Genomic DNA, 23,837 nt, shown 5'->3' with positions numbered 1-23,837 from the left:
TAGAAATAATAAATTCTTTCATTTTAATATATTAAAACATCGATCACTAAGCAAATCACCAATAGGTGAACTTATTGACCTTCAAACACAAGTAAAAAACATGAAGCAAAACAAAGAAGCGAGCTACAATTGTAATTATTTTAAGACATTAACCAATATTGAATAATTATTGAAGCAACAAAGATGGTAAATTAGCACTGGAATCCATTGGGAACTTTCTTGCCGCAGGCATTGAGAAGCAAGCTGAGGGAGATGGGGATGTTGAGGTCCTTTCCTAACACATTGGCTTTAAGGGCAGTGCAAAGACACACCGCAGCTTCAAGATCAACTAGGCCATTGATCAGACTGCAGCAGGGAGTCACCGGTGGCTTGCCGATGGTTGCATCGACCAGACCGCCGAGCAATTTGGCACAAACTCCTAGCTTAAGAGTGTCTTTAGGGCATTTTCCATTCTCAGGGGAAGGTGTGGGGTTAGGGTAGCAGTTACCGCAGGCCGAGACGAGGGAGAAGAAGAAAAGATTGAGAGCGAGGAGGAAGGCGAGAGAGGCAGTAGCTTTGGAAGCCATTGTTTTGAACTGAATGTAAACCAAAAGATAAGGTAATTGTGAGGTGAGAGATTGGTGTGGGAGAAATGGAGATGGGTTAGGGTTTTTATAGGGCTTACGGAAGCTGAATGATAAATAAAATATAATGATAACTCCATCATTCATGTGTGTGATATGCATTTTAGCTGGCAGACTTAATTTTGGACACTTCCTAAGATGGGGACCCATAATTTTCCTTTTATTGTTCCCTCAATCTTTGGGCTCATAACGAACATGAAATGTTGACTTAGATCCAGATTTTGGGTGATATGAAACAAAATGAAAATGGGTTATTGTTTTTAAAATTCATAGGTTCATAGGTCTAGAAGTGATTTGGTATATAATAAGAGGGTTTGGAAATGAAAATGGGTGTTTTTTCTACTATGTTATTTCTTTTCTATTCGATTTTATAGTTAGATGTCGTAGAATATGAACCGACCTAAGCTTAAAATTTTTGAAGTTTGAGATGGATCATAACAAAAATTAGAGATTTCAATATCATTTTAGTTATTTTATTTTAAAATATTAAATTTTGAATTCTTAAAAATTATAATAGGATATTTGATTTATTAAGATTTTTTTTTTATTAAGGATTATATTGAAAAATAAAAATATTAAAATAGTTTTTTTTTAATTAATAATAAACGGAAAAAATTACTTGCAGAGAACCGAATCCCTATCAGTTTCTCGTGGTGAATCCCCACCCCTATCCAAGCAAAAGTAAATGTGTAACTTTGCGAGAATGGAGAATGATATAAATGGTAGGAAAGGTTTTCTCGGTCTCCACCCCACCTCGTTGACATCTCTACCAATGAGGTCTTTCAATCTTTTTACCTTTTCAAAAATATATATCTATGTCTAGGGTATTAAATTTTTGTGGTCGATATTTTCATCAATATTTCTACTTGGTCATGGTACAAATTAATATGAAATTTTATTGATATTTTCATCGGTATTTTGTAAAATTAAGGTTTTTACATTATTGTTAATCTCGTCATTTTAAACCTTAGTTACACTTATACCTATAAACTTTAAATTGTATGATTTTGTTATAGAATCTGGTCGATTAATGGATGTTATTTAAATTTGCCACCTAGCTCAAAAGATTCAATTCAAGATTCCAATTTACGAAACATATATAACAATTAAAATAACGTAATATTATAATTTGGTGTACTAATTTCCCATGGTAAAAGCTAACCTTTTGGGTAATAACGTACAAGGAACAAAGATTAATTTTGACTCGTAAAAAAATGATTCACATAGAATTTTCAAATAATGCAAATCATTGAACAACACTGCGATCCATAAAATATTACATTTCAAAATGAAGTGCGTAATGCAGCTTCAACATTCTAGATGAGGTACGAACATTATGAGTTCAATGTGATGTTCTTTGGCCTTGTGAATGCACCAATAATGTTCATGGACTCGAAGAACAGAGTATTCAAGGACAAAAGAGGAGCACGAGGAACATTTGCAAAAAAAAAAAAAAAAAAAAAAAAATCCTAAGAACCCTCAAAGAAAATCAAGTGTATGTTAAGTTTTCTATGTGTGAATTTTGCGAGAATTGGTGGTTTTTCTCAAACATGTTACAACCGAGGAGGTATTACTGTTAATTTTGAGAAGATATAACTCATAGCAAAGTGGCCTCAGTCGATGTAAGATCCCACATCGGTTGGAGAGGGGAACAAAACATTTCAAGAGTGTGGAAACCTATCCCTAACAGACACATTTTAAAATCTTGAGAGGAAGCCTAGAATGAAAAGCCCAAATAGTAGCTAACAGTGGCCTTGTGTTATTACAAATAGTATTAGAGCTAAACACCGAGCGATGTGTCAGAGAGGACATTAGGCCCCGAAGGGGGTGGATTGTGAGATCTCACATCGGTTGAAGAGAAGAACGAAACATTCCTTATAAGGATATGAAAAGTTCTCCCTAACAAACGCATTTTTAAACCTTGAGGAGAAGCTCAAGAGGGAAAGCTCGAAGAGTACAATATCTGCTAGCGGTGGACTTAGGCTGTTACAGTCGACCATTAAATACAAAGTCGAAAGTTTAGAATGGTATAGAAAATAAATTTAATTTTATGTATAATAAATTTATTAATTTTATTTAATGTTGAATATGTGAAATATAAAAATAAAAAATTAAAGATTTATTAAATTAAATTACAAAAATCATAACAAATAATGGGATATAATATTATATTAAAGACGTGATTACTACTTTAATTATTTTAGAATATAAATTTATAATTATTTATATTATTGAATCGTAGCACAAATAAATATGACATATATACCATGTTCTTTAAGACTAACCCAATAATTTAATTTCCACGACATCTATTGCTTTATTGACATGTTAATCCTTCAATAATAATGGGATATTTTAATTTAATTATTGTGGAAAATCAGTACATATATATATATATATATATATATATATTAATTATAAGAAAATAGCTGTCATTAAATTATGATCGATAATTAGCTAGTTATTATTAGTATTAATAGCTTAAACTATCAAATGGAGATTAATTAAATTATTTAAAAATGTAGCATGTGACATGTGAGAAGAAATTATGAGGTCGAATAATAACTGTGCACGTGGCAGTGTTCGACAAATAATATGGCATGAAAAGATTTTTTTTTTTTTTTTTTTTTCAAATGAGATTCCATAAAATTAATATTTTATTATTTGTATTTTAATTTGTTATATCCTTGGAAAAACCACGTCGTTTAATTTATGTGAATTAAGTCAATGGTTGCTTAATGAAATAGTTACCAAATACTATTATTTTCTTGACAGATACCAAGTATTATTGTTTTTACATTTTTTTATAATTTTTATTAGTAATCGTTTATATTTCCATACATTTCCAATTTCGCTTTTATTATTATTGCAACAAATGCACGTGGTTCAATAATAAATTTATTGGTTTGGACAAGAGGTGACCGAACACTAGTGTGGTGCTTGGTATCACACTTGCACTTTTTTGGTACGTTTATAAGCGATTGTGTGGCACCCTCTTTCAACACGGAGTGAGTCAGCCAACTCAAATTCATAGACGACATATGCTCAAGTTACTAGTCTCGCTATGATTCACTTTCAAGATGCTTTGGTGGTGAAATGGTAGACATGCAAGACTCAAAATTTTGTGCTAAGGAGTATAGAGGTTCGAATCCTATTTAAGGCATAATGTTGAGAATTAAATCGGTGGAAGGAATAAGTTCGACGATGGATTACGAAAATAGCAATTAAATCACAAATTGATTGCACCATTATTTGGACTTAATCTTTATAGTATAGTCATTGATATAGTTTTAGCCCAATGGGCTCTTTCTCAAGCACACCAAAACCTTATCGTATCATATGAAAGCAGTCCACAGACTCCAGTTCACGAACCCCAGGAGAAAATACACTAAATTAAAGTAAGTTTACGGTTTTGCCCCTAAAATAATAAAGAATATATTGTTTTGAAAATAAATGGCCCATGCAGGTTTCGAACCTGCGACCTTCGCGTTATTAGCACGACGCTCTGACCAACTGAGCTAATGGGCCACGTTCGGTGTTACGCTAAATTAAATAATTTTACTCTTTTGTTCCTGAGAAAATCAAGAAATAAATGGCCCATGCAGGTTTCGAACCTGCGACCTTCGCGTTATTAGCACGACGCTCTAACCAACTGAGCTAATAGGCCATATTTGTTTTACTGAATTGTAGTAAATTTAATCCTTTTTCCCTGATAAAATAATAAAAAATACATTATTTTGAGAATTATGGCCCATGCAGGTTTCGAACCTGCGACCTTCGCGTTATTAGCACGACGCTCTAACCAACTGAGCTAATAGGCCACATTTGAAATTGATCTTTATAAAAAATGTATAAAATCAATATACAAGATATAAATTATATTATTTGTATGCAATTTATGAGTTAATACAACTTTTGGTGGACACCAGCAGTTTTGTTCATTACAAACGCTATTAATTTAGTGTAAATTGGAGAAAACAAAGCCTTTTTTTATAAAAAAAAAAGATGAATACAGTGATCAATGTTTTCGTAACACTCAAGTAAATGAGAGGTACATGAATGAACAAAAATTACATATGAATGAGAGTACTTTGATGATAGAATAACTAACAAAAACTTAAAAGAATTAAAAATCACTCTCTAGCTCAAACATAGGAATTTCGAACGCATGTGAGTAAAGACAAAGATAGGTATGATATATTTATAATGCAAAAGACATTATCTTTTTCATTTATTTTTTAAAGAGAACACATATTATTTTTATCATAGTAATTTATCTTATTATTTCAACATATTTATTTATTGAGAAACATTGCACGAAAATTTATTAGATTATATTTTTAATTTATATATGAAGAAGATAATCGTTGGGTTTAAGATAGAAAATTACAAGTGTGTGATGATCGAGACCATCATTTAAGCATCATTAATTAAAGTTTTGTTTTTCAATTTACATATAGATTATAATACATATAATAAAGTCAACATTTCAATTTAATTAAACAAAAAAAATACAGAATTATATCCCGACACTCTCTATTCTTCACGAGCAGAAAGAAACAAAGGAATTTTGTATATATTTATCAAAGGTCACACATTACAACCATATTATATAATAATAATCTCTCTCATACTCAGCTTTGCCCTAAAAAAACATTACTCTATAGATTCGGGTGGCTACAAATTAAAATACTTGCGTATACAATTGCATGTGTTAATAATAATCTTGCTTCCTACCATATACTATATTATAAAAATATTAGCATATATGATTTGTATTATAAATACTTATATGATTTTTTTGATTTGGATAAGAGTAAATTTTCAAAAATATTAGCATAATTCATCGTAAATATTAGATATTCGATCGAGGTTTTAAGTATGATATGACATGTAATAGTGATAATTTGAACCTACTATGATCAAATATTTTAACCGACCATATTCATTTTGATTTAGCTAGTAAAACTATGACCTAAAGCTTCAAAAGGTTGATGTTCACGAAAATATAAATCTCAACTTTATGAAAAAGGTTGATATTGATTGATATTTCTAAATATTTAAATTTTTTTTGTTTAAATGAGTAAATAAGTCTTTTACACAAAGTTAGAAGGTTTATTATTTATATTAGTGACGTAAAGGACGGGTATATAAATGAAGTCGATATCATATTCTAATCAGTACGATCTTAAGAATATGATAGTTATGAAAGGCTTAAAAGAATTAGAAGCTAATAATTATACTAACAACATGATATGAACTCAGAGACATCAATCATACAATATGTTTCAATGAAGATGTGAAAAAAATATTGTTGAAATTATCAAAAGATATTTTAATTCATGCCACGTTAAAAGAAGAATGAAGTTTCATGTTATAAATTTTAGGTGGGTTACAATTTAAAGTAATTTTTCTTCACATCTTCATTGAAATATATTATATGATTGATGTCATTTGGTTCATATCATGCACGTTGTTTTCTGGTAGTTCAATCATAAAAGTAAAGTTTTGTGAGCTTACGTTCGTAGACAGTATCTTACTACTAATGAAGATATATGAACACGGATCGTTCCACGTCAGATTTGGAGGAACAATCTCTCTCATAATCAGCATTGTTCTTAAAAAATTAGGGTTCCCTACATTCCATGTTTTTTGTATAAATAAATGAATAAAAAATAAATAAAAACTTAGGTAAACCCTTACCCCATGCCTAATCCAGCTCTAATTCAGTTGCCCATTTCCAGCACAACACCTTCAAATCATGTCTAGACATGACTCCTTATCCCTCCCTTCAAACTCCTTTCTTTATGAACTCATTTATTAATCTTCAATCATTGCTATTTTTTTATTTAGGAATCCACTTTTTTTCCATTTTAAATCAATAATTAACATTATAATCCCGTCTTTAATTCCATCATTCATCTAATTTAATACAAAAATCTCTTAATTTAGTGTTATTTTGACTTTCGATTAATCATTGTTTATGATATATATATAGTAAAGATGCTACGATGACACGTCATAACGATAAAATTATATAAAACAAATAAAAATTAAATTTGATAAGTAGAATTTACATCCCTTCCACGTTTGCTTGTATATAATTTAAATTTAGAGGCAAAAGTTAGAAGCTTATCATCTGTGAGATCTCACATCGATTGGAGAGGGGAACGAGTATCAGCAAGGACACTAAGAACTCGAAAGAAGATGGGTTGTGAGATCCCACATCGGTTGGAGAGAGGAACGAAACATTCTTATAAGGGTGTGGAAACCTCCCCTTATAAGGAGAAAACTCAAAGAGAACAATATCTGCTAGCGGTGAGTTTGAACTGTTACAACTAGCCAATGATATCGTATGTGCATGCTAAACAAATCTTATTTGTTAACGTGCGTGGCTATCATAATTTCAAAAGAGATATATTAAACTAAAGTTAAAATATTATTTTGGTTCACCGTTTTAATAACGGTTAAAATATTGTATAGAGACTAAAATGAAATGACGTTTTAAGGGAAGCCCATGGACAAGTAACTTAAGCACAAGTGGCAATCTTCTGTCCATGAGGTTCCTTGGCTCTTATTTAATTTAATTTTGTTGGTCTCTTAGGGGCCAAAATCAATGAAACCCATTGGTTTGCAGTGGTCAAATCTTTGACTTTTTTAAATCATCCTTTTTATTTTTCTGATTTTGAGTGTGGCTCTTGGAGCACATGAAAGATTACCCACGAAATTCTGTTCTTTAAAATTATTGTTATTTTCAGTTTGATGCTTAGTTTAATGTTCAACGTTGTTGTCGGTTTGTGTTTGGTTCTTTTTATAATCGAAACGAGGATAATAAGAGTGAGAAAGGTTGTTTTCAACCATGATGTCAATGTTTTAAACATTAGAATATGCTTTCGAGTTTCATTTATTTTATTGAGAATATTTCAGATGAAATTAGGTTTGATGTTTTTGTGACGTGATATTGATATTGTTATAAGTTATAGTTGGAAGAAATTTTAATAAAGAATCATACAATATGGTACGGGTAGGAAAGACTTGCACCTATTTGGGTCGGTTTGATAATCATTTTTAAAAAAAATTATGCTTCATTTCAATATTATGTCGAATACTTCTCAGAATCTAATATCTAAGCTCTGTGTGTGAGATCCCATATCGATTGGAGAGAAAAACGAGTGTCAGTGAGGATGCTAGACCTCGAAAGGGTATATTGTGACATCCCACATCGGTTGAAGAGTGGAACGAGTGTCAGTGAGGACGCTGGGTCCAAAGAGTGTAGATGGTGAGATTCATATCGGTTGGAGAGAGGAACGAAACATTCTTTATAAGGGTGTGAAAACTTCTTCTTAATAGATGCGTTTTAATTGTAAGATCAACTTGGAAGATAAAATAATAGTAATATAAGATATAAGCTTAAATATACTCTACCCGACATGACTCTAACTCAACTTGTTAACATGACATTACAAAAGTTATTGAAAATTTTCCGTTCCTTTGAACTAAAAGAAAATGATAATATATTTTACTTTTAAAATAGTAATTTAATGCTCGAAACTTTAACATGCTTAGTCTATAATAAACAATAAACAAATTTATTTCGAGACTCGGACTCTGATATATATATATATTTTAATTATATTATACCCAAGTTGAGTTAAATTAAAAAGGAAAAAGAAAAAAAAGAAAAAAAACTATGAAATGTTGTAAATTTGTAGGCTCAACAACTATTGCAATGGCGGATATGTACATAACCCACAAAGTCAACTTATTTTTCAAATATTGAAAATCACTTAATTGTTTTAAAATTTAAATTTATTTAATAATAATAATTAGTAGTCTTATTAGTATTATTAGTATTTATTTTTTTTGCCGACCTAACTCAGTGAGTCAAAATACGTGTCGTCCCACTTTGAGCGAGGTCGATGTGTCGTTTTGGTTTTTAGTTTTCTATTTATGCAACCTTATCCACCTCCATACACTTCAACCGACATTGACCAAAAAAAGTCAATAATTTTAAAGAAATTTAATTTTAAGATGCATTAAGAAAAATATTAGAAACATTAAATCATTAATGACCTAAAATTGGTTTAATTATCTATTTCAAAAAAGTGATATTTATTTTATTAAAATATTGTTTTTAGTAGTTTAAATTTAAGCGATTAAAATACTATTCTTTTCTCGTTCGAAAGTTGGGAGTTCAAATCTCAACCGTACCTTCGTTCAATTCAATTTAACTCAATAAATATATTATTTATTTTGTCTTGACTCGTGAAAATAATTATAAAAAAAAAAATCTAAATTTTGGCCTTTCAAATTTTGGCCTTTCACGTTTGGCCCGCCGAATTTCCTAAACTAAGTGTTCATGAGGTGAGTTAAGTCGGCTTGAAACATTTTTAAACTCATTCCAATTGTTCGAATAATATATTTTTTCAATCCAAACAACTCCTATGAAATAATAAACTCAATGGTTGGGTTGGTGCGAACGGTTTGAATTATTTATATAAATTTTTGTAAACCCATTGTTGTGTTCTTCTTCTTTAAATTCTTCACTTTTGGCTCCCGTTTCTCTCTTAAATTGTAAGTCTTCTAAAAGTCGAGGTTTTCATAATAATAGACATATGAATGTTGATGAATGTTATAGAACAATACACGACAAACATAGACTTGGTTAACTCAAACTAAATAACTGTGCCCCATGTTGGATGATGGAAGTCCCACATCGACTAATTTAGGGAATGATCATGGGTTTATAAGTGAGGAATACTAACTCCATTGGTATGAGGCCTTTTGGGGAAGCCTAAAGCAAAGCCATGAGAGCTTATGCTCAACGTGGACAATATCATACCATTGTGGACAGTCGTGTTCTCGTAAAACTAGATCGAATAAGGAAAATCCAAATTTATCGTTCATTTTAAACTAAATATATATACACATTAGTTTTATTTAATTTTATTATGTATTTTCCGACCACTCAAATATAATTTTTTATAAAATATATTGATATTGAATTGCAAATTTTAATTAACTGTTTAAAAATAAATAAATAAATCAATGTAAAGTAAAATTTGAAACTGCAATGGAATTGATTTTAAATTCATAGTAATTGATCCCATTTGAACTTATTTTTGTGAGATCCCACATTAATTGGAGAGAAGAACGAATACCAACAAACACATTGGACTCCAAATGAAGTGGATTGTGAGGTTACACAAATCATTTTGTTTTTTTTAATTGGAATAAACAACTAATATAAAGTATAAATGCACATAAAAACTTCAAATTATGATTAAAGAAAAAAAAAAAAGAAGAACAAAAATAGAAATTTTGAAAACTTCAAACACAATATAGAATATAATAATAGAATAGAATATTTTGTTATTATACGTCACGAGGTATGAAATTCGCACTATAAAAACCCTCCAACGCCATTGCAGAATCTTCATCCACTGCAACACATACATATCCATTGCAGAATCTTCATCACCATGAGTATTCTCCCAGAAACAACTCATGAAAAGACCCTCTCAGATGCCTGGGACTACACCGGCAAGCCAGCCATTAAGGCCAAAACCGGGGGCTGGGTCGCGGCCGCCATGATTCTAGGTCCATTATCATTAATCTTCCCTTTCTATAATGCAAAGCTTAAGCCTTTTGAACTCATTAGTTCTTCAAAAAATCTGCAGGGCCAGAAGGGGTTGAGAGGCTTACAACGCTGGGAATTGCAGTCAATTTGGTCACTTATTTGACTGAAACAATGCATCTAGGCAATGCTACCGCCGCCAACAATGTCACCAACTTCCTCGGAACCTCCTTCATGCTATGTCTCTTCGGTGGCTTTGTCGCCGACACTTTTCTCGGACGGTAATAACATCAATTTTTCAAAATTTTATTTATTTACTTTCATAAATTTCAATTTTTTCTTCCGTTTTTGTCGTGTTTAATTGATTTGGAATTATAGAACGTTTTTTTTTTTTTTTTTCTTAAAGGTATCTGACAATTTCCATCTTCGCAACGGTTCAAGCAATTGTAAGATTTATGTCGCTTTCTCGTTATTAATATTATTTTTGTGTAAATATGTTTTAATTTAAATTTGTGGATTCAATTAGGGTGTAACTCTCTTAACCATCTCCACCATAATTCCAAGTCTCCGGCCGCCAAAATGTTCACCGGGGCTCTCACCAACCCCATGCATTCCGGCGGACAGCAAGCAGCTGGCAATTCTCCACACAGCACTATACTTAACGGCACTCGGCACCGGTGGCTTGAAATCGAGCGTTTCAGGGTTCGGTTCCGATCAATTCGACGAAACGGATAAGGAGGAGAGAGCGAAAACGGCGGTTTTCTTCAATTGGTTCTTCTTCTTGATAAGCATTGGATCACTTGGAGCTGTGACAATTCTTGTTTACATTCAAGATAATTGGGGCAGGCAATGGGGATATGGGATATGTGCTTGTGCCATTGTGTTGGGATTGGTTGTGTTCCTGTCCGGGACTCGACGATACCGGTTTAAAAAGTTGGTCGGTAGCCCGTTGACACAAATCGCAGCCGTGTTCGTTGCAGCATGGAGGAAGAGGAGGATGGATTTGCCCTCGGATCCATCGGCGTTGTACCAAATCGAAGACGCCGTCGACGGAGCTGGGAAGAAGAAACAGAAGTTGCCCCGCAGCAAGCAGTTCAGGTTGGTTTCTTAGTTTATTCAGTTTTAACGCTTTAAAAAAGTCAACTACAATCATAATTTTTTTAACTCCCAATAATACCTTAATTTTGGATAATACTATATTTTAAAAATAACCTTAAAACTTTCAAAAAAGAAATTTAAAAAATTATTGCCTATAGTATATCGAAAAAATCATCTATTTACACTTCATAAATCACTTTAAGTTAAAAGGATATTAATGTTACTTTTGAAAATGTATAGATGTTTTTTTTTTTTTTTTTTTTGTACATTAATGACATTTTTTTAACTTTATTAATGAAACTTTTGAAATAGAGTGTTTTTTAGTTCAATAGTATTTTTGAAACAAAATATTAATGATTTTCATCTAGAACTAACGATGAATGTATTTTTGATACGTGGTGATACTACGACTAAAATAGTTGATATATTGGGTATAATATATGATAATTTATTTAAATAAACTTACTTGTAAAGGTGATTAATGAATTATTACATAGTTTTCGTGGGCATTCCGAATACGTTATTGTATCATATAAGCCAAGAAAATTGAATCCCAAATTCTACTTTTGGTCACCAATTATACAGTTTAATAACTTAAAAAACTATATCCCATCCAACAGGAACCCGACAAGCTTAGGACAAAAAACATTTTCAACACTTGGAAGTTTGCCATAATTGAGCTTATTATATTTAGTATTTTCAATTTTCACACAAGAAATAAATTTATTATAAAGTTAGGCATCTAGCCCACAATTTTTATCATTATTCTATTTCATGAATATATATATATATATATAACTCAATTGATTGGCTCTCCAAGTTGTGTGAAAAAGAATCAAAACAAATCAAAATGACCAAAAAGTTGAAAACTTTGGTTGAACCCAAGTTTGATTTCGACCAAAAATCAATAGATAATCATGAATTTATATTAAAGATTACATTTTTATATTGAATTTGTTGGTTTTTTGTGTAGATTTTTGGATAAGGCAGCAATCAAGGATGAAGAAATAGTTGGGAATGTAGTGAACAAGTGGAATTTATCAACCCTAACAGACATTGAGGAAGTTAAATTAGTGCTTAGAATGTTACCAATTTGGGCAACCACCATTATTTTCTGGACAGTCTATGCTCAAATGACAACATTCTCTGTCTCCCAAGCCACTACTATGAACCGACACATTGGAAAATCCTTTCAAATTCCGGCAGCCTCCCTCACTGCCTTCTTCGTTGCTAGCATCCTCGTAACCGTCCCGATCTACGACCGACTCATCGTCCCAATAGCATCGAGAATTTTGAAGAATCCACAAGGGCTAACCCCACTGCAACGAGTTGGGGTCGGGTTGGTTCTATCGATAATTGCCATGGTCGCCGCCGCGCTTACCGAAATCAAGCGATTGAGGGTGGTGGAGGAAAATGGATTGGTGTTCAAGCCAATGGCTGAGGTGCCAATGAGTGTGTTTTGGCTTTGTCCACAGTTCTTAATTGTGGGAGCAGGTGAGAAAATTTCCCTCATTTTGGCATTTTGGTTCGATTATACGTAAAAAGTTAGAACGTAAAATTTTAATCGGTTGTGTATGCAGGCGAGGCGTTGACGTACATGGGGCAATTGGATTTTTTCTTAAGAGAGTGCCCTAAAGGGATGAAGACAATGAGCACAGGGCTGTTCTTGAGCACACTTGCTTTAGGGTTCTTCTTTAGCTCATTATTGGTTACAATAGTGGGAAAAGTGACTGAAAATGGGCATCCATGGATTCCGGACAATCTCAATGAAGGGAAGCTTTATGATTTCTATTGGCTGTTGGCGATCTTAAGTGTGTTGAATTTGGCGGTGTTCTTGATTTGTGCTAAGTGGTATGTGTACAAGGAGAAGAGGTTGGCTGATGAGGGCATTGAATTGGAGGACTGTGGCCCATCTGCCCATTAATGTATTATCCACTCTCTTGCTTTGTGTGTGCCTTTTTCTCTCAACTATACAAGTTTAGAACAAACCCTTTTAAGGGGTACCCTATGCTTTTTAATTATGTAAAGTTTTGATGTACCAAAAAGCCAAGGAAAAGCGAGAATCCCTTTTGAAGTTCTCTCTAATATAATATCGAAAAGTTCGGGTGTTTCCACAATTCATTGCTGCAAGATGAACTCTCGATCTTTGAAATGGTAAGAAACACTGAAACGTTTGAATTTTATAAGGTGAGATAATTAAAATATGAGATTATTCTTTATGACCCAGTTTCATTAAAGTTGTGTTCATTTGTCTCGTACTTAAGCTTTTAATAATTTCCTAAATTCTAATGCTTATCTGATACATTGACTATATACTATTTAAGAATTACGCGTCTAGAGACATGAGATGACTTCAATAGACCCAACTTTCCAAATTTCATAGGCCAATCGAGATAATTAAACTCATTCCCAAGGAGATTCGTGTACGTTATCCTTGAGAAAACAAATCATGATGTGAAGATTCAAAGGACCCCATGTGCCAAAGAATGCAATGGGAAGATCCACATGAATGAAGTGAGATAATAAGGAGAAAGAGGGTTTGCAGTTCCTTATAATGTGGATCTCATTGTCTTTTGTGTCTCAAATTATGTGATCATATATATGAATAATGTAATGATGTTATTATAAGATATAGTTTTAATATCATTATGTTGCTATAAGATATAATTTTGGAATAGAATCTCAACTGGGGGAAGGAGTATCTGCTTTGGCTAGCTGGAGTTCCCAATTTCTATGCATATTCCATTTCATTATGCATACAACTTCATTAATTTAAGCTTTGTTTGACATTTTGATTCATAGAGAGTTGAAATTTATATACATCCTTACCCAGTTAGCCCTCACAATTATTAATCAACAAAAGTATATAGGATCCCGACTCGAAATTGTTTAAAAAAAAATTGTTTTATCCCGACTCGAGGCCACATTTATGATAGTCTTAATGATAGGTCTAGTCTTAATGATAGGTCTGTAATCATGAGTTGCATGTGTTTGCATTCCTTGGCTTCATAGGATCCGTTAGTAATTATTTTATAAAATAAAATACTCAAGTCATGTCACCGTAAACCCCAGTTAGATTCAAGCATGTTACACTTTTTAGTTATTGGGAGAACCCAAGTACTCTCTTTCGGATCCAGGAAACAGCTCTCAGAGATCTTTTTTCCTTTTGGAAGATACAGGAACAGAAGCAAAAGCCTCAGTAACGGTCGGACGATAGTAAAAAGTCATAGCAAACCCCGTAGCTACTTGTACTAAAAAAACAAGTTAGCGTAATTCCTCCTAAACAATGAAATATGTTGACGTGAGGAGGAACGTAGACACGCCTGTATGACCGACGACGGCATCACAAGGAAAGACAATGACACATGTATATGATAGTGGTATTTCATTTCTTAGACTTTCGGTTAGTATATGGTACTTTTTACTTTTAATGTTTTATTCAGTATTTTCTTTTGCTGTCTTAAAGATGTTTTCGAACATGTAAGTCTAAGACAGTGTTTTATGATAAAACTTTAAATGTTTGTTTTCATATAAGAGAGTATGTTATAATGACGGTAGCGACCAAGGTTAGTAGAAATCTATGGTCGTTATAGAAATACTTTTATAAACACTTAAAAAGTCAATTCAAACATGCTCCGAAAATTATTATTTGAGATCGATAATTTGTGAACATAGAAGCAATTATTTGTGGTTGATGGGTGACAACCATGTTTAAGAGATATTGATTCAAACCTACAACAATTAACGATAATATCTTTGAGGTGTTCGAGCAATACTCGAGTTGATATTCGTAACTTATTTGACACATATTCAATCAAATCTCATGCAAATTCATGATTAATATATTGATGGTTTTTATTTTAAAGGGAGGGAATCGATTTAAGTATATAAATAATGCATAGGATCTTCTTTTTATGTAGTAATTCCAGGGAACACTACAGATGGAATGGAACCATCTATGTGTTGAGCTGTTTAATTTCAATTTTTAAGGATGGTTTAGTTTATTAATTAAATTTTGAAATTCAACTTTTTTTTTTTTTAATTAATGATTTCTCTGCTACTACGCCAAGCTCTAATAATTTCTATAATTAATTTTAGTCTCCAAATGACTCTTCATTTTACGAACAACGTGAAATTTATGTACCCTAGCTTCGGTCCCATGGTCGTCACCGTGATATTGTCATCCGTGCAACGGTGTCTTACTTTTACCTGAAAAACTAAGAGTAGTACGTGGCTTAAGTATTTTAAGAAATACTCAGTAAGTAACTTCACTGCTAGGTTAGGAAATGCAATCACGTGCAATTATGTTTGGTTCTTGTCGTATCATAAAACATCATTTCATGACCTTGTTTCTCTATATACGGTCCACACACTCGCACATGGACCACTAGACGAGGTCGTATATGCACCCCTGGACCTGACCTTCGACTAGCATACACTCACACTGTCGGTATACCATAGAGGGAAGGGAGGGCGCATAGTGTCATGGTGTACATAATATTGTATTATAATATTGTAGTGTACACGTTTGTGCTAATCATATACATAATAGGGAAGTATCTCGATGCACGTGAACATATACAATATGCATGAAGTCCCCACAATTTAAAATCATAGCATGTATATGTGATGCAAGACAAATTTTTGTTCATTTCATATGTAATATAGTGTATAACATGATACCACACTTTCATGACATAACACAGTCATCAATGGCATAACGTGTCAACATGATATTCTAGAACATGAGATGCCTCATAATTACGACATAACACAATAAACAAACATTCAAATAATCATAAGGTACGACACGTGCAAGGGCCACACATTACACGTCGTTCATGCTTCAAACAATTCATCCAACCAAATTAGTAGTGAAGTCACTTACCTGAGTAGCTTAAACCGGATTCTCTAATTTATAAATGGAGCTAGCACAAATTTTTCTTTTGAAATTCAAGTCAACCTACGTGAATTCACGACACTGGATTAACACACGTCGAACAACCTAGTTTACATATTATTCATAATTAAACCTCTAATTTAGCTTACATTCCTTTTTAAAAATGCGAAAATTGAATATGGGAGGGTAAAAAATGGTAGGCAAAGGCCATAAAATAGTGGAACATGGTAAAATGGAGCAACCCGAGCCGTCAAAGAGGGGTGCGAGTTGCGACGTCGTGTTGGGTTGAGTGCACAGGTTACAAAAACCATTGTAAGACGAGTGTCTCGAACGACTTTCTTTAAAATGAGTTTTTCAAGAACAGTACAGTAGCAAGGGTGTTTCGGTATTGCGCCCCAACCCATGTATCGGAGGTTAGATCATACACCTGCTATCCGATACAAAGTTCGTAAATGATATGGCATGGACACAAGAGGGTCCAATGCTCCAATAGAATCTGGATGGATGTTTGAGATGTCCTAATATAATGAACCTTACGTGGGCCCATTCTTAATGGCATGAACGAGTGAACTGCGATGGCCGACGACACCCCGTAACTTGGGATGTCGTCAAGACAAATAGGTGATGTTATTTGGGAACCAAGATAAAATGATGGGATACGACGTTATACATGATAGACCTTTACTCCAAGTAGAGGCAAGGTCGAGTAGAATGACTTGGCCTAGTGTAAAGGCAAGTCGACTGCGTCGCAAATGATTGAACATGCATGCTCAGGCGAAGTATGTTGTCGAACAAACTTAGATTCTGCATGAGTAATGTTCAGTTAGCGAAGAAAAAGTTCTCCTAGAAGCCACAATTGGATTTCTCCCAAGGTTGGTCGTGAGCATGTCAAAGTTACGCTACCGCAGGTACGGTGACACTATGTACACACACAAGCTGGGCACTAGCGTTTTATGGGCTGGACTTTCAAACCTAACTGGGATCGGTTATCGACCATAACCATTTTGAAAATAGTATTTGTATTACTTATAAGCCAAATCCCCATACTTTCCAATGCTTGACAGAAGTATTGTATGACAGAAAAATAGGCATTAGCTTTTATTGGGATGTGGGGAGAAAAATTAAAGATTCAAATGAAAGAGATGAGGAAGCAATATCATCACAATTATTCTCCCCTTCACATTTGGAACAGATTACATCCATTTGTGAAGCTATCTATCACCTAATCCCAGACATTAAACCTTCAAAAATAACAACCAAAATGCCCATGCATACATATCATTCATTATATCATTTTCGTTCATATCGTGTTCTGTATCACAAATCTGCTACCGCTCCAATCGGCCACAACTCCCCGTCGATGCTCCATCGATTGGCCTCGAGGGTCTTCGTCTATCCTACCTCTCCTATATCTGCCAAAGTGTATCAAACCAAGTTTTAAACAAACATCGTGTTTGATAACCAGCTAAAGTTATGTGTTTTCGACTAATCTCGCAACCGGTTGGGGCAATGTCTTATTGTGTTATTTCCTAAAAGAAATCTTATTATGTTCTTAACTTTATATAATAACCAGATCATAGCTTTGGATAGAACTAAGAAAGAAAAATACTGACCTGAATCCTGATTATCATTCTTCTAATTTGCTGTACTCTCCTGGTTCAATTCTCCAAATATATCTGGGCAATCATCCCATTTCCTTTCTTTCCTCGCTTCCCAATATCCCCCGACGTACCGAAACGGTCCAGCTTTACCCTCTCTCTGAAACCATCTCGGCTTCCAACCGTTTTCTTGTAACTTCCTCGACTGACATAAACAAACCGCTATGAATCACCAAGAGCAGAGAACATGTAGATAATAAAAAGAAAACGAATGAAACGAAGAGCTCGACATACAATTCTTTGCCTTTGTTCTAACCGTAGCTTCTCTTCATTGGCTTTATCGTACTCGCCGTTTTCCAGATGCCGTTGATCTGGTCGGAGTCTGGAATCCGTTGGAGGTAGCAACTCCTTAATCCGTGATCAAATATCCAGGATCAGACAAAGCTATACAAAACAATTAGAGATACACAAAAGGGTGTATGGTAGAGGCAAATACATATGCTAAATGACTGTTTTTCAACACACATCATGTTTGGTTATACCTTGAGCCCTGGTGTCAGCTCATTCAAAGTGATCGCGAATGAAGTCAAGTTGTATCGAGTCGGATTCAAGGGCGGTTCGCTACTTTTCCACAACAAACTACCATCATGAATCTTTGAATTTGCATTCTCATAACCATTTACATAACGCAGGCTGTCGTCCCACTTCCCAAACAACGTTGCAACTTTTTTCCCCGTTACGTCTTCGACATATCCATGAACCTACACAGATGTAGTATACATTGGATTTAGTTTCTTTTTTACGAAAAAGAAAAAGAATGAGAACTGCCACCAACAAACTATATAGCATACCTGACGAGGATTTCGGTCGAGAAAAGATTGCTCTTTGAACTTGAGGTTGCAAGAATAGTCCCGATTGCCACGTATGTGCATCGTTCCATGGTGATCGCAATATACTTTCCCGAGGATGAGATTATAGATATTTGTTGTTACCTAAAAGAAACCATAAAATGAGATTTATGACTCTATTCACGTACATTAGAAGAAATAACATATTGTACTGATCTTGACCCAAAAAAATTAATGGAAACATTTTTCTTATTAATTTCTTGAACGACCCTCCGTGTGAAATCAAGAAAGTTCAGCCCAAGTAAGTTCAGCCCAAGTCCATCGCTAGCAGATATTATCCTCATTGGACTTTCCCTTTCAGGGGTTTTAAAACGCGTATACTAGGAAGAGGTTTCCACACCCTTATAAAGAATGTTTTGTTCCCCTCTTCAATCGACGTGGGATCTCACAATCCACCCCCCTTTAAGACCCTCACTGGCACACCCTCGATGTCTGGCTATGAGACCATTTGTAACAGTCTAAGCCCACCGCTAGCATATATTGTCCTCTTTGGGCTTTTCCTTTCAGGCTTACCCTCAAGGTTTTAAAACGCTGTCTGCTAGAAAGAGGTTTCCACACCCTTATAAAGAATGCTTCGTTCCCTTCTCCAACTAATGTGAGATCTCACAGACTATGAACGAGTAATCTATATATGAGATGAAGCAATAGACCCTCTCCAATTCTAGGCTACCTATTCAATAATTATCCTCGACAAAGTAAAACAAAGTATAGTATGGGGTTTTGGTTCACATACCTTGCTCCACTGGAAGATCTCGCCGTCGTCGAACTCAAGTGTGAGAACTCCGACAGGGTCCAGCTGAATCGACCTTCCCCAGAATTTGGACTGAAGGTTGCTATCTCCCCAAAACTTCCACCCTCTCCCTTCACAATGGCATGCTATCAGAGTCGGATGGTGACTCACCTACATAAATACACATCCATTTTCAAATTACTATTACAATTATCTCATCATATACTCTCATATAATTTGTTATCCCATTTACTCACCTTCTCGGAGAAGAATCGAATCCCTTTCTCTGGAAAATCCGCTTCATAAGTTTCCCCCAACAGCGGATTGAATGGTTTGCAATGCCTGCCTTCCGACGAAGCATACCCCGAAACCGCGAAAGCTGCAACGTTCAGAATCCTTTGTAGACTATTTCCCTGCACATTATACAAGTTCCCAAATCCTACATTTCCTTGTATAACTAGATTTTTAAGAGCTTTTCATCTTCTTATAAAGCTCACCTGTTTTCCTTGCTCGTATGCCTGATCCAATAGATAAGAATACTCCATATCTTCGCAGCATTTCTGCAGTGACGATATCGGCTCGTTGAAGTAAACTGGGAGGCATACTCTTGTCAGATCTTTTCCTACATTGTCTTTGATTATTGACCAAAGGCTAACTCGTTTCTCCTCCTCCACCGGTTCAGGAAGCTGTTTACGTCTTCGAATGTGTGAATATTTGTTCTGGAACTCCAGCTGATCGGGCGTTCTGTCAGCATTGTCATAATGATAATTTTCAGTGTTGCTATTAACTCCACCTAAACCTACGTCATATGGCTCGACCTCGACAGAATTTTCAGCGAAATAATCTCTGGTATCGTAAAAGGACAATTCATCTTCGTCCGAAACCTCCTCCTCGATTTCTTGTTTCTCAATATCGTCTGATGATTCCGTGGTGCTGCATTCTACAAACCAGATACAAGTATAAACTCCATGAAGTTTATAACATTTTATGCATAATTGAGATTAATGCACTAACTAATATATAATTTACAAGTAAAATCAGCATATATCGACATAACCGGTTTAGTTTTTCTAAATCGCATCGAACATTGAAAATGTCAACGCGCATCAAACCATATGTTTTAAATTTTAACAAAACAGAGAGCTATCATAGTCTATCATAGTTTACTGAATCTTGTTGTTGTCTTATAAGAAACAATTCGGTATATGCAAATGCCGAGTTCAATCAAATAAGGGGAAGAAAAGAGAAGGGAACGAACCACTATATTTTCCACGTTCTTCAGAAGAAAGATCGTGTTTCGTAAGTTGGAATTCGCCATCGTTCATTCCAGAAGCTTCAGCTTCAAAATTAGCAGCCTGAATTCAATGGTAAAATCAAATATGTAAGGCGAAGGAGTAGCATATGAGTACATATATACACACACTGAACCATATGAACTCAACCACGAATCAATCTATTGACCCTAACTGGACTCTTCGAACAATGAAGACAAGACGTTGTGCCACAAAGGGAAGACAATTCCGAATTAGCTTTGTCTAAGAACAAAGACAAACTTATAATGAAAAGAAAAGCAATGCCTAGATTATACACAATCCTTTCCAATGTTAAACTTAAGGCATCTACACACTTAATTTGTCCATGAACAGATCAATCTTTAGCATGTGTGCTACATGAAGTAATCGACTTAAAAACATTCGCTTCACCAGATATCGGCTTTAGTTAGATGTGTATAGATATGCATTTAATACGGACAGGCCCTAGGATGCATCCGAATAAGAAAAGTCCTGAAATGTTAATTGTGGATGGATATTACGATCACCAAATACTAACAATCCGAAGAGGAAAAGAGCTTCAAAAGATACCATTACCTCCAACTGCCTAATTGTATCAAGCAGGTTATATCGTTCTTCACATAGAACTTGAAGATACCCTTGAATTTCCGAGAATTCGGAGAGCATTATCCGTTCGCAGTCCTTAACAAGAGTTTCACTGATTCCCTCTTCAACTAAACGCTTCGTTAATCGACCAGTTGATACCGATAAATCACTCAGCACCGGGGAGAGATTATAATTCGTTAAAGGAGATATGCTGTGATCAGAAGCCAAGGCTTGAATCCAAGCACCTCGGTCACTCTTCGAATTAGTTCTCAAATGAAGAGTCTTCGTAGCAGTGGATATATAAAACCTCCTATCATCCGACTTGCTCTCTCGAAATGATCCGATCTGCATTAACAAATTTCAGATATTACAAAATGGCACATTCAAATTAAGCAAAGCCATAACAAAACATATTCTTCTACATTTGCCTCTCCCAAAACAAAGCTCAGAAGACTATGAACAGAAACATCTGCTGGAGAGTAATACAAAACCTACCCAATGCCTAAAAAGTTCATTAGAGCAAGCAACATAGTAACTCGCTTAGACCAAATTCTTTAAATGGTTGTACCCAAAAGAATCAATAAACACAATCCTTCAAAAGGGTATCTATCCTCCCTTTTTGAGGTGTCGGCTAAAGCAGGAATGAAAAAACGGATGTGGAAAACAACCATAAAATAAGTAAGCAATCAATCTCAGAAACAGTGAAAGGAAGGAGGGAAAAGGTGCAATTCATTGGAGAGGAAGATAAAGATGGTTGGAGATTTCAAATCCAAGCAAGAAAAATGAAGAGAAATGAAGCAAGCGTTCTGATGAACAATAAGCCTTCTGAAATGGCCCCTTAATCCACCTGTGGGATGTGACCCACTAGACATCGACAAACAGTTAGAAAACTGTGAAAATTTGCAATTAAGTTCATCAGAGGATGACCCAGAAAAGAGTAAGCGCAGGAGGAGATACGACGAACAATGCTATAAACCTGTAGTTCACGCGTTTGCTTTTTGCTCAGATTTCAATGCCGCCTCCTGAGTGTCTGGCAAAATCAGACTCAGAGGGAGAGAGAAAAAGAGAGAAGAAATCAAAATGCCATGAATGGGTAAAAACACAAGCTATTTCTCTCTTCAGCGCCAAATTTTTGGCCTAAAAAGCATGTCACATTGCTAGTTTGATGCTCTGTACAAGATCATCGGATCATATCAGAACAACCCAGATCGTGTTTTTGTGTAAAAATTGTCAAAAATCCCCAATCTCGTTCTTAAGTTTCATACCTTGAGATGAACCACTCCCACCGCTTTCCGCTGCTTTTGCCTCCCTCTGTCTTTCTCATCTCCCCTTGGAATCCGATTGCTCGAACTCTCTCCGATCAATCGCACGTCGTCGTTGGGGGAAAGAAGGTTCAGATTCTCCGGCCGGCGAATCTTCGCGTAGGATAATACCCCATTACGGAGGAGAAACCACCTCGATCTCCACCCCTTGCCGTAATTGGTCCACTTCTGAAGAACTCCAGCGACTGTGGATTTGGATCCAAGTGGCCGTCTGATAACATTCCCATCAGATCCATCGGAAAACGCCGCAAAACTCGACGGCATGCTCTTCGTCCTAGACAGAGCCAACGCCGCAGCTTCGTCTCTGGACTTGTCTCCATCGCCACCACATCCGATTCCAAAACTTTCGACCGAGATGCAGCACAGAGGATGCATTTCCTTAACCTTCATAATCTCGTATTTGACTCAAATCCCTTTTGCCCTCATCAATTTCTCAAATACCCCATGAATTGCAACAAGAAGAAAGAAGATAATGAAGATGAAAGAAACCCATCATAGAAAAAACAAATGGAAGATTACATTGAAGAAGAGTGAGTGAGAGCGTCGCAGAGTGAGAACAAAATTGGGTCGAAATCAATGGCGAAGAACAAAGGAAATTTAGTGAAAGATTACTTATATATACAGCAAAGAATCGAACAGAGAGAGAGAAGAAGAAGGCAGAGAGTGGGACATGAAGGAGGATGTGGCAGAGGAGCAAATTAAAGGAGCCAGGCCGAACGGAAACAGATTACCAAAGTTCTGTATTTTTTTTTTTTTTTTTCTTTTTTTTTTATATAAATTCTTATAAATAATATATTTAATAATATGTTTCGCTCCTATTTAATTTTATATCTAATAAGTTATTAATTCAAATTTTTAAATTATTAATATCAAAGTATGCCTGATTTGGGTTGAGTTTAGACATCGACTTGTAAATACATATATTTATTTATTTTTAAATATTTATTAAGATTTATAATTCGGGTTATGAAATGGAAGACGAGGATCGAACCCGGGCATGCCAATTGGCAGCTGCTTCAACTCTCTTTTTTATTTATGGCTCATTTATTCTTTTTCACTTTTCTCCTTCACTAATTTCTTTGTTTGATCAAACATAAGTTACGATGCGCATCCATATGAATACCAAAAGTAATTCAAATCCGCTTCAACGGTCCGTGGTCGGAGCTGCTCAATAGCGCCCGGACCGGTTGCCTGCTTCCAAATA

At 34.8% G+C, this 23,837-nt stretch overlaps 2 protein-coding genes, 3 non-coding genes and 1 pseudogene across 6 annotated transcripts; 1 reads left to right on the top strand and 5 right to left on the bottom strand.

Moving 5' to 3' along the window:
* Positions 1–615, bottom strand: LOC111809082 (14 kDa proline-rich protein DC2.15 pseudogene; annotated as a pseudogene).
* A 3,462-nt stretch (positions 616–4,077) lies between these two features.
* On the bottom strand, positions 4,078–4,151 carry TRNAI-AAU (transfer RNA isoleucine (anticodon AAU)). The gene has a single exon. It is a non-coding gene; the product is annotated as a tRNA-Ile (tRNA).
* A 65-nt stretch (positions 4,152–4,216) lies between these two features.
* TRNAI-AAU (transfer RNA isoleucine (anticodon AAU)) lies at positions 4,217–4,290 on the bottom strand. Its single transcript has one exon. It is a non-coding gene; the product is annotated as a tRNA-Ile (tRNA).
* Positions 4,291–4,370: 80 nt separating this feature from the next.
* Positions 4,371–4,444, bottom strand: TRNAI-AAU (transfer RNA isoleucine (anticodon AAU)). The gene has a single exon. It is a non-coding gene; the product is annotated as a tRNA-Ile (tRNA).
* Positions 4,445–10,076: 5,632 nt separating this feature from the next.
* LOC111808517 (protein NRT1/ PTR FAMILY 6.3-like) lies at positions 10,077–13,439 on the top strand. Its single transcript, XM_087116937.1, has 6 exons — positions 10,077–10,223; positions 10,304–10,481; positions 10,607–10,646; positions 10,727–11,298; positions 12,272–12,792; positions 12,879–13,439. Exons 1-6 carry the CDS (start codon positions 10,106–10,108, stop codon positions 13,220–13,222), a joined length of 1,773 nt encoding a protein of 590 aa, XP_086973063.1. The 5' UTR covers positions 10,077–10,105; the 3' UTR covers positions 13,223–13,439.
* Positions 13,440–17,312: 3,873 nt separating this feature from the next.
* Positions 17,313–23,326, bottom strand: LOC111808516 (oxysterol-binding protein-related protein 2A). Of its 2 annotated transcripts, XM_023694552.2 has the most exons (11): positions 22,577–23,321; positions 21,303–21,656; positions 20,693–20,789; positions 19,932–20,374; positions 19,692–19,847; positions 19,438–19,605; positions 18,648–18,788; positions 18,339–18,557; positions 18,091–18,204; positions 17,812–18,001; positions 17,313–17,610 (listed from the first exon to the last, which is right to left on the bottom strand). In XM_023694552.2, exons 1-10 carry the CDS (start codon positions 23,021–23,023, stop codon positions 17,834–17,836), a joined length of 2,307 nt encoding a protein of 768 aa, XP_023550320.2. In that variant the 5' UTR covers positions 23,024–23,321; the 3' UTR covers positions 17,313–17,610; positions 17,812–17,833. The 2 variants fall into 2 exon arrangements, 1 of the variants encoding a protein (XP_023550320.2); XR_015411548.1 differs by lacking the exon at positions 17,313–17,610 and having other exon boundaries at positions 17,966–18,001; positions 18,091–18,240; positions 22,577–23,326.
* Positions 23,327–23,837: the final 511 nt, after the last annotated feature.

Source organism: Cucurbita pepo, chromosome 13, assembly GCF_057944985.1.
Source record: "Cucurbita pepo subsp. pepo isolate OVF chromosome 13, ASM5794498v1, whole genome shotgun sequence".
NCBI classification, from domain to species: Eukaryota; Viridiplantae; Streptophyta; class Magnoliopsida; order Cucurbitales; family Cucurbitaceae; genus Cucurbita; species Cucurbita pepo.
The sequence above is the reverse complement of the archived record's forward strand: the minus strand, read 5'-3'. Positions and strand labels throughout refer to the sequence as shown.